The 12,761-nt window shown below is 37.0% G+C and overlaps 1 protein-coding gene across 2 annotated transcripts; it reads right to left on the reverse strand.

Moving 5' to 3' along the window:
* Window positions 1-257: 257 nt before the first annotated feature.
* On the reverse strand, window positions 258-10,771 carry LOC128992172 (39S ribosomal protein L47, mitochondrial). Of its 2 annotated transcripts, none has more exons than XM_054415619.1 (7): window positions 10,711-10,771; window positions 7,783-7,908; window positions 5,029-5,199; window positions 3,341-3,437; window positions 2,129-2,246; window positions 868-1,027; window positions 258-471 (listed from the first exon to the last, which is right to left on the reverse strand). In XM_054415619.1, exons 2-7 carry the CDS (start codon window positions 7,881-7,883, stop codon window positions 333-335), a joined length of 786 nt encoding a protein of 261 aa, XP_054271594.1. In that variant the 5' UTR covers window positions 7,884-7,908; window positions 10,711-10,771; the 3' UTR covers window positions 258-332. The 2 variants fall into 2 exon arrangements, with proteins under 2 accessions (XP_054271594.1, XP_054271593.1); XM_054415618.1 differs by lacking the exon at window positions 10,711-10,771 and adding an exon at window positions 10,482-10,502.
* Window positions 10,772-12,761: the final 1,990 nt, after the last annotated feature.

Consider the following 12,761-nt stretch of genomic DNA (forward strand, 5'->3'; position numbering starts at 1 on the left):
AGATGGTACTTAAAAAAAATGAACAAATATGTTAATATACACTTGACCTTTTCTCAGAAGAATTATTGCACATTGCACATAGAAAAGGATAATGATAATATAATCCTAAACATGATGAAAGTTATGACAAATTATTAGCAAAGTTCAAAAACTTTCTAAGACACATCCGACGTTAATCCTTTTGTGCTTTTCTTTACATGTTATTTAAACTGTACAAAGGACCTTGGGAGTTAGGAATTTTAAAAACACAAAATAAATATGTGTGGATAAATGGTTTTAATATATCTGTACAAAAGTTATTTACATTCTACATCAACAGCAGGTTACAAACTCTACGGCAGCCAATGTCCCCTCGCTTTGTCCAAGTCCTTCAGCTTGTCAACGTCCACTTCTGGGAACTTCTCTTTGACAGCTTCCAAGTCCAAGTTTGGGAATCTCCGCATCAGCCCCAGCACATGTTGTCTAAGACCCCTTCAAGAAACAAAAGCCTTTATGAGTAATTACAAAAGCTTTGGATATTTGCAACTGGCATGTTTTTCAAGCAACAAATCCTTTTTTTGTAACACTATGTATAACTAAATGAGATGAGGATAGAACTAGGTGCACCTTGTAGTTAAAATATGAAGGATGAGTCTGATGCTTTTGTAGCTTAGTTACCACCCTAAAATCAGCTGTATCTTTAGCCAGGGACAGACATTTATAGCCTAATGGCAAACAACAGCTGGCTCCAGTTTCAAACCAATAAAAACCCACATCCTTTCGGCAAGATTGAACCAACAACCAAACTACGTAAACACAACAATCATAAAAAAAAGAAAAGTTTATTGGTACAAATATAAAACCAGTTTCATTAAGAATCATACATACTTGCGGTGTTTTGATTCTATAACTTTGTTCTTTTCCTCAAGTAAAGCGAGGAATACTTTTGTTTCCTTGTAGTTATCGTGGTGGACATGCTTCTCTCTCCACTTCTTGTTTACATACTTTGGAATCAAATGTTCCCCCATTCGGTGGAAATGTGTTAATCCTGAAAAATAATTTGATGCAGCATGTCAATAACAACATAAGTTTAGATAATAAACCCATCGTTTAAGGAAAAAAGCTATTGTTTCTAAATAAGGAAAAAAGAAACATTTGACTGTTAACCTTAGAAAGGTATATCGTCATGCAGTGTGACGCTAAGGATATTAATAAGTAAATTTTACATACATAGAAATTGCATACAATAAGGTATTGTCTTACAGTGTGTGACGCTAAGGGTATCAATACGTAAATTTGATGAAATGCCGGCCATTTTGCTATAGATAAAGGGTATTGTCACGTAAGATTGGCAAATGCGTTCCAAGAAACACACTACAACCCAACTAAGGCAGCCATCACCAGGCAAATGGCTGCTGAGAGCATTGCTGGAAGGAGGGTAGCGTGAGGGGATGGGGGGTAGGAAAAATAACTCACCCTACGTCAAATTTACGTGCGATACCCATTTAAGGTTAAATAAAATTATTTGAATTTTATAACAAAACACTTTAACCAATTGATCAAATAATTTTAATGTAGAATCAATTATATCAATTCCAATTACTTAAGATCGAGACACCACTATGTGCATATTTTAACCCAAATATGAGTGAAGGATGAGTACTGTAGGTTGAGTGACACTATCTCGTAGTCTTGTTTTGTTAGTGACTAAGGCTAACACTTTCTTTAGACACAGCTGTTAATTAATAGCCCATACAGCCATTGGCAACTAAGGGACCTACAGTTTATAGTGGAATCAGAACCAAATTTTATCCTTGTAATTAACAAATTGGTCTAATTATCAGGATAGCACTGCGGCTAGTCGTTCACTGGTGCAGACTTTAATCCACACCAGGGAGTATCCCATCCACAGTGCATGCCTATAAATATCCACAATCTGTGACCTCCTAGAAGCTGGATTATAGGACGACGCCACCATCCCAGTCTAATTATTTTGTTAAAGCAGCTTTTGACAAAACATTTCATACGATTGGAATCATCATTGAAACTCTCTTTAATAGGCCTAGTTAAAACTTTACACCACCTTCAAATTATTTGATTTTTTGAGAGGTCTAAATGTAGACAGATTTAATATTATTCATGACATTACCTAACTGGTTGATGACCTGTTTACTTGGTACAATGCCAGTCTCGCCTGTTTCCAGTTCGTGGTACGCTTTGTTGCGTTCTATCACCACCTCCTCCAGGTTGTGCATGCTTTCTTTAACCTACAACCAAAAACAATCTTACTTTACAGGTCTGTAGGAAGGGAGCAAGTAAAGCTGTGTCATGATTGAAGCGAAGGCAATAAACATTCCGTAAGAAATTGAAACAACAGTGAATCATTCAATCATTAAGCAGTCAATGATCATTCAATCATGCAATGTAAGTATTTATATTTTTGTTACTGTCTTTAGCCAAGCAACTAAATAATATTTAGGAGGTAAAGGCAAGATATTCACTAGTGGATCATTTTAATGCTTGGGTCTTTCTAAATTTTTGTTGTGATATTTAGTCAAACAACTAAGTACTCTAATACTGTGTGGTCATTGAGTAAAGGCAATATTGGGAAATGTATAATTTCAAATTTCCCCATTGTGACATGGAAACAAACAGTTGAGGCAAAAAGCAATACATCTGACCGTCGCAATATATTACTGTAGAGTCATCATTTTACAGAAAACCAATGGCAATCAATAGTATATTAAGTTACTAGTCCTGAAAATAGGTGTTTTCCATACGAGTCCGGTTAACACATTTTGGACAAGTGACGTACAATATTTTACGCCATACTACTAAATCTGTACAAATCCTTATATATTACCACCGACTAAAGGACTAACAATCATTAGTCATAACCTGTAAGAGAGGTTATGTTTTTATTTATAAACTAACCACTCTCACTCATTACAGTACAGTAGTACGTAATGAAACCCCATTTGACTAAGCTGACGGCAAACAGCTGTTTTCTGGACTAAATCCGTGCGTGGGAAGTTCGTCAAAACAGTGTAGTGTGGCGTAAGCCACAATTAAATTTTAATTAGCATTTAATATGTTTCAATTATCTGTGGGTTTATTGTCTTGGAAATCATTTTAATAAAGTCATTTTGTTTTACATTACAAGTAAAATTAATAACACTTCTGCATCACTTAGTTTTAGCATATTTAAGATAAGTAGATTAATGTAACACTACATACATTTTACGAAATAAAAATTATTTAATTGATTGATTGATTGGCGTTGAAGAAACGAATAGGCATAGGCCGTTTCTACTATGGTTAGTTTTAAGAAACGTAATATTTTATTTTATTTTCAAGTTACCTTATCCAATCTCTCCGGGTTTGGGAACGGTTCAAAAGCTTCCTGGTGTTCATGCTCCATAGACATGAGCATGTTCCGCTCTTTCAGCAGGATATACCTGGAATTAAACATTATCTTCAACAAGATACATTACAGATTATTTGGTGTACATAACTAGACCCTTAGAAACTTGGACAGGAAATTGAAAACAGATATATCACTGACTTTTCGAACAAATTTTAGAGTGATTTTGTGTATGGTATAGCCTAACTGATTGAATAAGCTTATTTTAATAATGTTTGTAGGATATACAGAGTGTGGCATAAAACCCATTCTATTTTCTGCAGCACACTGTTCAGCAACAGTTTGTTTGAGGGTGGTGGGATTAGGCTCATTGGAAAGCCTACACACTGCAATTATCTATAGTTATAGAGCTGTGGTCGCCAGAGCTATGTGCGTTTGTTATTGAGTCATATTAAAAAGTAATGATTCGGTCATTGCAACTCAGCGGCAGTTCCGTGCATTTGTTTAATTAGGACGACATGGAGAAGTTCTCGCAGCACAATCATGAGCTCAGCGCGGTGGGTTAGAAGCTGACAGGCCGTCCAAAGTCAGATTCGACTCCAGACAACTATCATTCACTAGAGTTCGTGCTGCTGTACAAAACAGTCCTTTTAGGCCTGCCCAAAACCAAGCCGTTGCTTTGAACATGTCTGACAGCTCGGTTATACGAATTTTGAGGTTGGATCTTAATTTTCATCCAAACAGATTAATTTGAATAGTTCTGTTTAATTTTGTTGATTACCCATACAGATAATTGCGACCGAACCTCTCTATGTCGCCCTCATTGAAAGAATGCACGGAACTGCAGCTGAGTTACAATGACTGAATCATTACTTTTTTTAAACGATTCAATAACAAACACACAAGCTCAAGGAAACCATTGCTCTATGACTCTGACTATAAATTAGCTTAATATTAAATGGGATTAAAATTAAAATATTAGCACGATTTACCAACAAAGTAATCTTATTTTTGAGAGTATAATATACAAAACTGTAGTATAGAAGAGTTAGATTGCTTTTCTATAATAGTTATATGGTACAGGTTTGCTAGGACTTGATCACTTTGCATATTTCCACCGATACTTAAGTACTAATACAGTATATTAAAAATAAAACTATTGCAAAATTAAGGATCGATAAATGAAGTTAAGTTTTTAATTCACATAGGAAATATAAAAAATATAGGCTAATGTATTTCTATTCTAGAATACTTTACACGTTTAGATAGTGGCCCCTTTTAACCATCCTAGGCCTGGGCCCATTAGGGTGGTTTAGAGAAGGGTTTAATGTACATTTTGTTTTGATACAATTAAATTGACAAACAAATCAAAACCCATGTATTAGACCCAAAATCCTTTTACGTAAGATTTAATATTATAACAGGATATACAAATATGTCTGTGTACAAACTACAAATAGGCGACATCTAAGGTTGATTTTACTACTGTACATCAATCAACAAGTCATAGTTGCTTAACAGTAAAAGAATATTTAATGGATAAATTAGCACTGATACTAAGAAACGGTAATAAAAAGGAACATCAAGTGAAATTATTTTACATTTAAACAAAAGAATAAATTGGATCCAACAAATAAAGTTGCATAATTTAATTGATTCATGTTATCATTTTAAAGAAAATTTACCATAATTTGTGGAGGTCAGAGTTGCTCTTGATTCTAAGTTCGTCTTTCTTCCAAGCTCTACCCACTTTTATAGCTTCAGTTCCCCAATTTTTTTCATCGTCGAAGAATTCCATCAAATCACATTTTGTCCCAGTAGTATGAATTGGTCTTAAACTACTGGTCTTAGGTGTACTGAAAAAATAATCAAAATATTATTGACACATTGAGCAATAACTTAAGGGACAGAGAGGCTTTCTCGGATTTTTGAGCCTTTTAGGTTTTTCCTTTTTTTAATGAAAACCAATTGCATGTATCAGATGGATAAAAATCCAGTAAGAATAACTCCCAGCTTTTAAATTACAGTTTAAACCGACATAAAACTAAAATTGGATTACAGGTTGGTCCACAGAACTCCTGGGATAGATTTTACACATTTTTCCCTATTTAACCAACAGCAAACCCTGGTTTTCCTGGTCGTAAAGTGTACCTTTTTAATCAGGGCTGTATATCCCTAACGGCGGACACAGCGGTTGCCGGGGGCCTCGGTCTAGGAGGGAGCCTCAGATTTTATTTCTTGATAAATTTATTTCACCAACAATCAGTTTTGCGGAAGACGTTGATGAAATCAGCACCACCACAAAAGATCTTAACTATTTCAAAGTTTAAGTACAGTAGGAGTTGTCACTATTCATCCACAGTCGCGGAATATGTCCAGGATTTTATCGCGACCGCGGGGGGAGTCAAAGATTATGTCCCCAAAAACTGGGAAGACCTTTTACAATTTCATCATGGTGAAGGAAGACGGTAACTATTTCTCTGCAGCCATAGAAAACTTTCATGATTTTGTCGCGATCGGAGGAGACGAAAATTAGGTCTCCGCGGCCAAAGGAGTCGTTCATGATTTTTACTGTTTCCCACAACTACAGGAGACATTCATGATTTTGCCGCGATTGCAGAAGACCCAGATGATATTTGTGCGATCGAAGCAGATGAAAATTCATCTCCGCGATCGCGCAAGACGTTCCCTCTTTCTCCGTGGCCACTGTGAACACTTTCATGACTCCGCTGCGATGGGAGGAGACGAGATGATGTCTCCTCGATCGGGCAAGTCCCACAACCACATGAGACAATAATAATTTTGCCATGATTGCAGAAAATAAAGATGATGTCTCAGCTATCGCACATGATGTTCGCTATTTTGCCGTGAACGTAGACACACGTTCATAATCTCTCCCTCGACCGCGGCAGATGTCCACGATTTTACTGCAGATGACAGCTACAATTTGGCCGCAATTCCGGATTTTTTATAAAGATATTATAGCATATCAATTAATACATTTTAAATTAATTATATCTGAAACCACCTGATTTTGATCCGATGCCCAAAGATCAAGATTATTTACTCAACCCGAAAGAAATTAAAAATGTCTGGCCCCGACCTAAGACCCCTAATATTATTTAAAAAAATAATAGACATATAATTTAATTAACTTGTGTCCTAGGTGTTTTTGCCGATCTGATTGTTGAAAACAAAACGCCAATTCATCGAGTTGAAGCAATACCACATGTATTTCTACCTCAGGGTAGAATAAATAAATCTCCTTATTTAGAACTTAAAAGAGTTCCAACCTTCCGAAGAATCAGAATATAGAGGGCCCTCAATGCTGAGAGCCGCCAGGGGCCTCATTAGTTCTAAATACGGCCCAGTTTTTAATATTAATTTAAAATTAACTGCCAGTTCTTACATTAGGCCTACCGGTACAGTTCCAACTGTGCCCGATTTCCAGGTAGAGATTCAAAGCTGTAAAGTGAAAATTTTAACAAGAATTTATTATAAAAGTCTGCCGGTCGCCGATATTTTTGGGGCTCAGAGGGATCCGTTTGAGCTAACAATGATCATAAAATCTACCAATATAAGCTCGGACAAGCTAAGCTGAGTGTATATTTCCACGATACTGGAAAGCATTTGCAAAGATACACAGTCGAAAGTTGAAGATTTTTTTGGGATCGCAGGTGATGTTCACGGTTTTGCCGAGAACACAGAAAACATTCATGTGTTTGTCATGACCTCAGAAGGTATTCACCATTTCACTGTGACCACTGACGATTTTGTAACAGTGAGGTTTTTCATAAACTAAGTTTTATGAGTCTTTAGGCAAGAAATTACAGAAATTTCCTAGCTGTTAAGCTCTTCTAAATTCGCCTGAAGTTTACATTAAAACAAAAATTAAACTTAACTCAATTTTAACTCAGATTTCCACAGTGGAATTAAAAATTTACTCACAACTAATGTTTTTCACAGTCAGTTAACCACCCTAGATTATTTAAAATGAGCTACACAGCTAAGAAATTTTTGAAACATGTTACATTGTGCTTGATATCATAGTTTTCAGCTGGTACTGAAACAATCCAATTTGTAAACTTCAAATTGCATAGGCCTACACTCAAATACAATTTTCAATTTATTATGCCTACAAATAAGATTATACAGTAGGACCTCAATATAAGGTATACCTTCGCTGAAGGGGGAAGGGTAAAGTTTTGAGGTATCAAGTTTTTTGATTAAGCAAGGTTTGAAGTTTCGGGTTTATTTTATCTAAGGGTAGCTTATGATCAATTTTTAGAGAAAAGTCATTCTTGAAGTGTTTTAGGTAAAATCTGATTTTGTACCTTTCCTGCTTGAAAAAAAAATAAATTGCCTAAATCCCTTAAAATACAATTCTATAGTCCTATTTTAAAGAACGGCACCTGAAAATAACATATCAAACAACTTACCACAGATTTTTACTGATGATTGTTTTGTCTAAAGAGTCCAAAACTATTCCTTCCCACCGCAGTCTTAAGAACACATTACAGCTCCTCCTTAGAATATTCATGGTGAGAGGTACAGTTTGTGTTGAGCTGGAAGAGAGAATTTTAAACACTTATTTAGTGCTTAATGTAATCAAATAGATTGGTCCTACAGCACAGAAAACAAGCAACGCTGGTGGCGCTGCCTACGAATTGACAGGCAAAGCTCTCTCAAAATACTTAATGCTTTTTACCATGCGGTTGGCATTCTGGGTTATAGTAGTATGTTTTCTGTGCCCACAGTTACCGGGCAGAACAGGCTTCCTTACACTGATTATAGCATGCAAAGTACTAAACCAAAAGACTCCATCGTTGTAAACGAAGCAAAAAAAGGCTTCGATGTGTTAAAGATAAGGGACATTGTTAATTCTCACAGGTCTCCTAGACTTAAGACTATAACAGCGGGTTCCCTCCGGAATAGCTGGCACAAGTTGTGGCTAATATACCTATTTTGCAGACTGACCCGGCGGCCTCTCTCCTGGATGTCTCATCATTCTGCAGCCTAGCTTCATTATTAAACTAGTTAGAGGTTTCAAAAACTCAAATAGCCAGGATGTTTTTGGTGTCTCCTGCTCTGTTTTGAAGGCTGTCATCCACACCATCGTGGACCCACTCATGACTAATCGTAAACCTCTGTCTGAGAAAAGGCTACTTCCCTGACACGCTCAAGACTGCACGGGCTATCCCAGAATTCCAGAAAGGTGACCCCTCACTGCTGTCCAACTACAGGCCTATTGCCATAACTTACTGCCTGCCCTCTCTAAAGTCATAGAGTCTGTAATAAAGATACAATTAATCTAGTACTTTGAGTCTAATCACGTACTTGCAGATGCACAACATGGCTTTCGGAAAGGACGATCTACCACAACAGCCCTCTCTAGCTTGGTCGAACAAATCTTTTTTTTTTTTTAAAAAAAAAAGAGGATTGCAGACATTTTTGAAGTCAAGGACTCAGTCCTGCTAAATATGTGTAACCTGAGTAAAGAGTTTGGCGTGGTATCACATAAAATTATTGTGTCCAAGCTCAGGAAGTATGGGGTAACTGGCGTGGTCCTGTAAACTATTATCTCCTATCTACAAGGTAGAAAGCAAGTCGTCTTTTCCGGCGGTGCGACTTCTGGGGTGAAGCATTTGAGACACGGAGTTCTCCAAGGCTCAGTTCTTGGCCCCCTCCTCTTGACTATCGTCATAAATGATCAGGCTTTAAACAATAAAACATTGCCATTTGCAGACGACACCAAACTGGTTACCAGAGGCAGGTATCTGAACCAGCTTCGCACTGACACAGAATGCCTTATGGTCTATGCAAACGAATGGTTCAACCAGAATTTACTCAAAATAAACAACGACAAGACACAAACACTGCTGTGCACACTTAAGCCAGACTACTTGGGCGAGGAAGCTGTCAAACTTCTGGGATTCTGGATTGACTTCAGATTTAGTTGGAAACAACACATTAGGCAGGTATGTAGCTTGCTTGTATATAGCTTACTAAAAAACTTAATCATTTCAAACTCCATGTCTCTCAGATTATGTTTAGACAAACATATCATGTCAGGCAATTAATAATGAAGGAACACTTTAAACATCTCTTTTTTGTCTGAGAGACCTCGTATATTTTGGTGAAGCAGTTTTAGACGGTCCGGATGCACCTCGCCCACACTTGCCCCGGGCTTATCCAAGCTTATAATTATCTTCATTGTGGATGTAGCCTCCGGATTGCCAAATAATATTAAAAAGGTTTAAATACCTGCTATTAAGCAATCCATTTAATTGCAGTTGCAACTAGTTTCGACTCCTATGTGGAGTCATCATCAGGCGGTACAAGGACTTCTTCTTTCTTCATATGAAGAGCGTCATATTTAACAAGTAAAAATAAATAAACATTTACACACGACACAAAACACGTTACGGACACGAAACATTTACTGATCAGTTACGACAACAGACGACGCTAACCCTACGGAGTTTAAGTCCAGACTGCCCTTGAAGTAAGAAGTCCTTGTACCGCCTGATGATGACTCCACATAGGAGTCGAAACTAGTTGCAACTGCAATTAAATGGATTGCTTAATAGCAGGTATTTAAACCTTTTTAATTATAATTATCACAGAGGATACGCGTCCAGTAACCAGACGTGGATTAGGCGTCCGGTAGTGACGTCACCGGGTTAAGCTTATGGGGTCCCAGAACACCATTACCACAACGATACGATGTTCGGCCAGCGTTGTTCGTGGTGTAGTGGATAGAGTGCTCGGTTGATATCCAAGAGGTCCCTGGTTCGAAACCCATCGGTTTCAACTTTTTGTCACAGATTTTGCTTTGAATGTAATTTCTTCTTAAATGTACATCTTTTGTTAGAATTTTTGGCATTTATAATTTTATGTTATGAAGAGAATTGGACCTTCATTTGATTTTTTTCATTATCAGCAAGTTTGGTTGGTTAGGTTAGGTTATGACAGTAACTGCCGGACGCCTAATCCACGTCCCGTTACCGGACTCGTATCCTCTGCGTATAATTATTTAGTCTAGGGCCTGTCACTGTAATATTTTAACAGGTTTGGGCCTACAAAAAATAATAATGATAGTAAAAAATATCAGCTAACTTAGGCCTAGCTAGCTTACCAATAAATTGATCGTTCTGCAATACTTATTGCTGGAATTTTGTTCTAAGTTATCGCGGGGAGTTAATGAATGATAGCGATATAGCCTATACAATGTTTAATAACTTACTTTAGTTTACAGGAACATAGCCTAGGCCTAGCATTAATAATACAAAAGAGACACTTCTTTAACCTTTAAAAAGAGGCTTAAGAAGGCTAAATATACTTCATTAATTAATTTTATAACCAACCTAACTTATCTCATTGCGACGCATTCATCATCATCATCATAATTCGTCTTCCTATTCCTTCATACAAAACCAGTGTTGCCAATCCACTATGGCCCAATTACCCCCTCCAAAGCAAAGAATTACCCGCTTTTTCTAAAAATTACCCTCAAGAAACCAAAAATTCCCTTTTAACACTCTTGCCTGTCTAAAAGTAACGAATAAAAACCCTGATAAATTAGTTTTGAGTAATCCCACAAATTAAGATATAGTAAAGAACTAAATATAGGACTTGAGACTTGTAATTAACCTTCATAATGAAATTTGCAATCTTACTGACCTTAAAAAAATAATTACATTAGTCCTACAATGATTTGGTTTTTTTATGATAGCCTATGTCATATACTTGTTTAATAATGAGTAAGTACTGTTAAAAATTTTATTTTTTATTAGTTTTAGGGAGAAAATAGTTATTATAACCGATCAACATTATTATTCCCCTGTTTTATGTTTTTCATCTTCTTTAGAAATAGACTAGTACGGTATTTTCCTTTACCATGGTATCAGCGTTGACAGTAGTATAGTGACTAGTGAGAAGTGAGATCAGGATCACGGATCAGGCATTTAAGGCCAGGCAACCAAAAGTTTTTCCACTCCAATCCAAAAGAAAAGACTACAAACAACCGTACTGACTGAAACTGAACCGAACCGAACCGACTGAACGCTGTAGCCTACTCGCATTGACTTTATATCTACACTAGTGACTGAGTGAGAACTGAACCAAACTAATGAAGATTAAGAGAAGTAGTGTAAAACAATAAAAAGTCTGTGAAATAACTTTAATGGAAAAAAACACAAGGAAATATTTTTCTTCTAGTGAAATAATATAAGTAATAATACGAAAAACAAATAATATTTGATCAGTTGTCATTTACCCGCTTTTTACCCGCATATTTGCCATTACCCGCAGCATTACCCCCAGGTAACTAAATTACCCGCTTTTCGGGTAATTACCCGCTTTTTGGCAACACTGTAACAAAACAAAAGAAGCAGCCTGCTCTTCTGCTCAGTCTGCGTCTGCGCATTTTGAGCTGAGCATCAAACGGCTGGCCCCTGATGCTGACATATTGCTTGCGCTCGCTCTGTGTCTGTAGCCGTCAGCCCGCCAGCTCAGTTTCTGTTCTTTCCATTTTGCTTGGTGATAGCGGGCTGGAATAAAACTCACCAAGTCTCATAATTCAATTTGAATATAGAATTAATTTGAAGAAAATTGGCAACTTTGGCTGGTATAAATAAAACATTACTGTTTCGTACTGTAAAACAATGTCACTAGCTAGACAATGGATAGTTCTGTCGTGTAACCATACCACCACGTATGCGATATTGATAACTGTGTCGTTAGTTAAAGCAGTATGTTATGGTTTTATCTATGGTTAAAGGCTTCGTGGTTTGTCCCGTATGTCAATGTGACCGGCCTATCGTCTTTTAAATGTATTTCAATTTCGAACTTTATGCGTTGAATAGTATATTTCGTACCAAGGGCTGAAAATGAGGTTTTGCCGGCTCGAGATAATTTTTAAGTTCGAGACGAAGTCGAGAACTTAAATCGATCGAGAGCTGCAAAACCATTTCGGTCCGTGGTACGAACGATATTTTTCACCACACTATACCCTATTAGTACCACTCTTCACCACTATAATAATGCACACTGATCGTCAACACAACTACAACTTTAAGGTTAAGAAATAATTTGAGGAATCAGCAAAAATACAAATAAATAGTTGCTAGGCAACGGTGACAATAACACAATTCTATATTGCAATGCTATGGATTTATGTGTATTTAAAACGCATTCATGTTCTAAGTAAGTAAGTGGACAGCTGACTTTGCGGCCCCGGCCTGTAAAAACCTGCTCGGTCCCCAAATTGGCGACAGCTGGCATGGCCAGCAAAACGTAACTTTCAGCCACCAATTAACGTATGTAATACAGCCAAAAACATCATAGTGTGGTGAAATAGTATATTACGTTACTAGTCCTGAAAATAAGTGTTTACCGGACGAGGGTGGTGTTCCCG

The sequence above is a fragment of the Macrosteles quadrilineatus genome, unplaced genomic scaffold, assembly GCF_028750875.1.
Source record: "Macrosteles quadrilineatus isolate MER2022 unplaced genomic scaffold, UCM_ALF_1.0 Scaffold_4__1_contigs__length_99947679, whole genome shotgun sequence".
NCBI lineage: Eukaryota > Metazoa > Arthropoda > Insecta > Hemiptera > Cicadellidae > Macrosteles > Macrosteles quadrilineatus.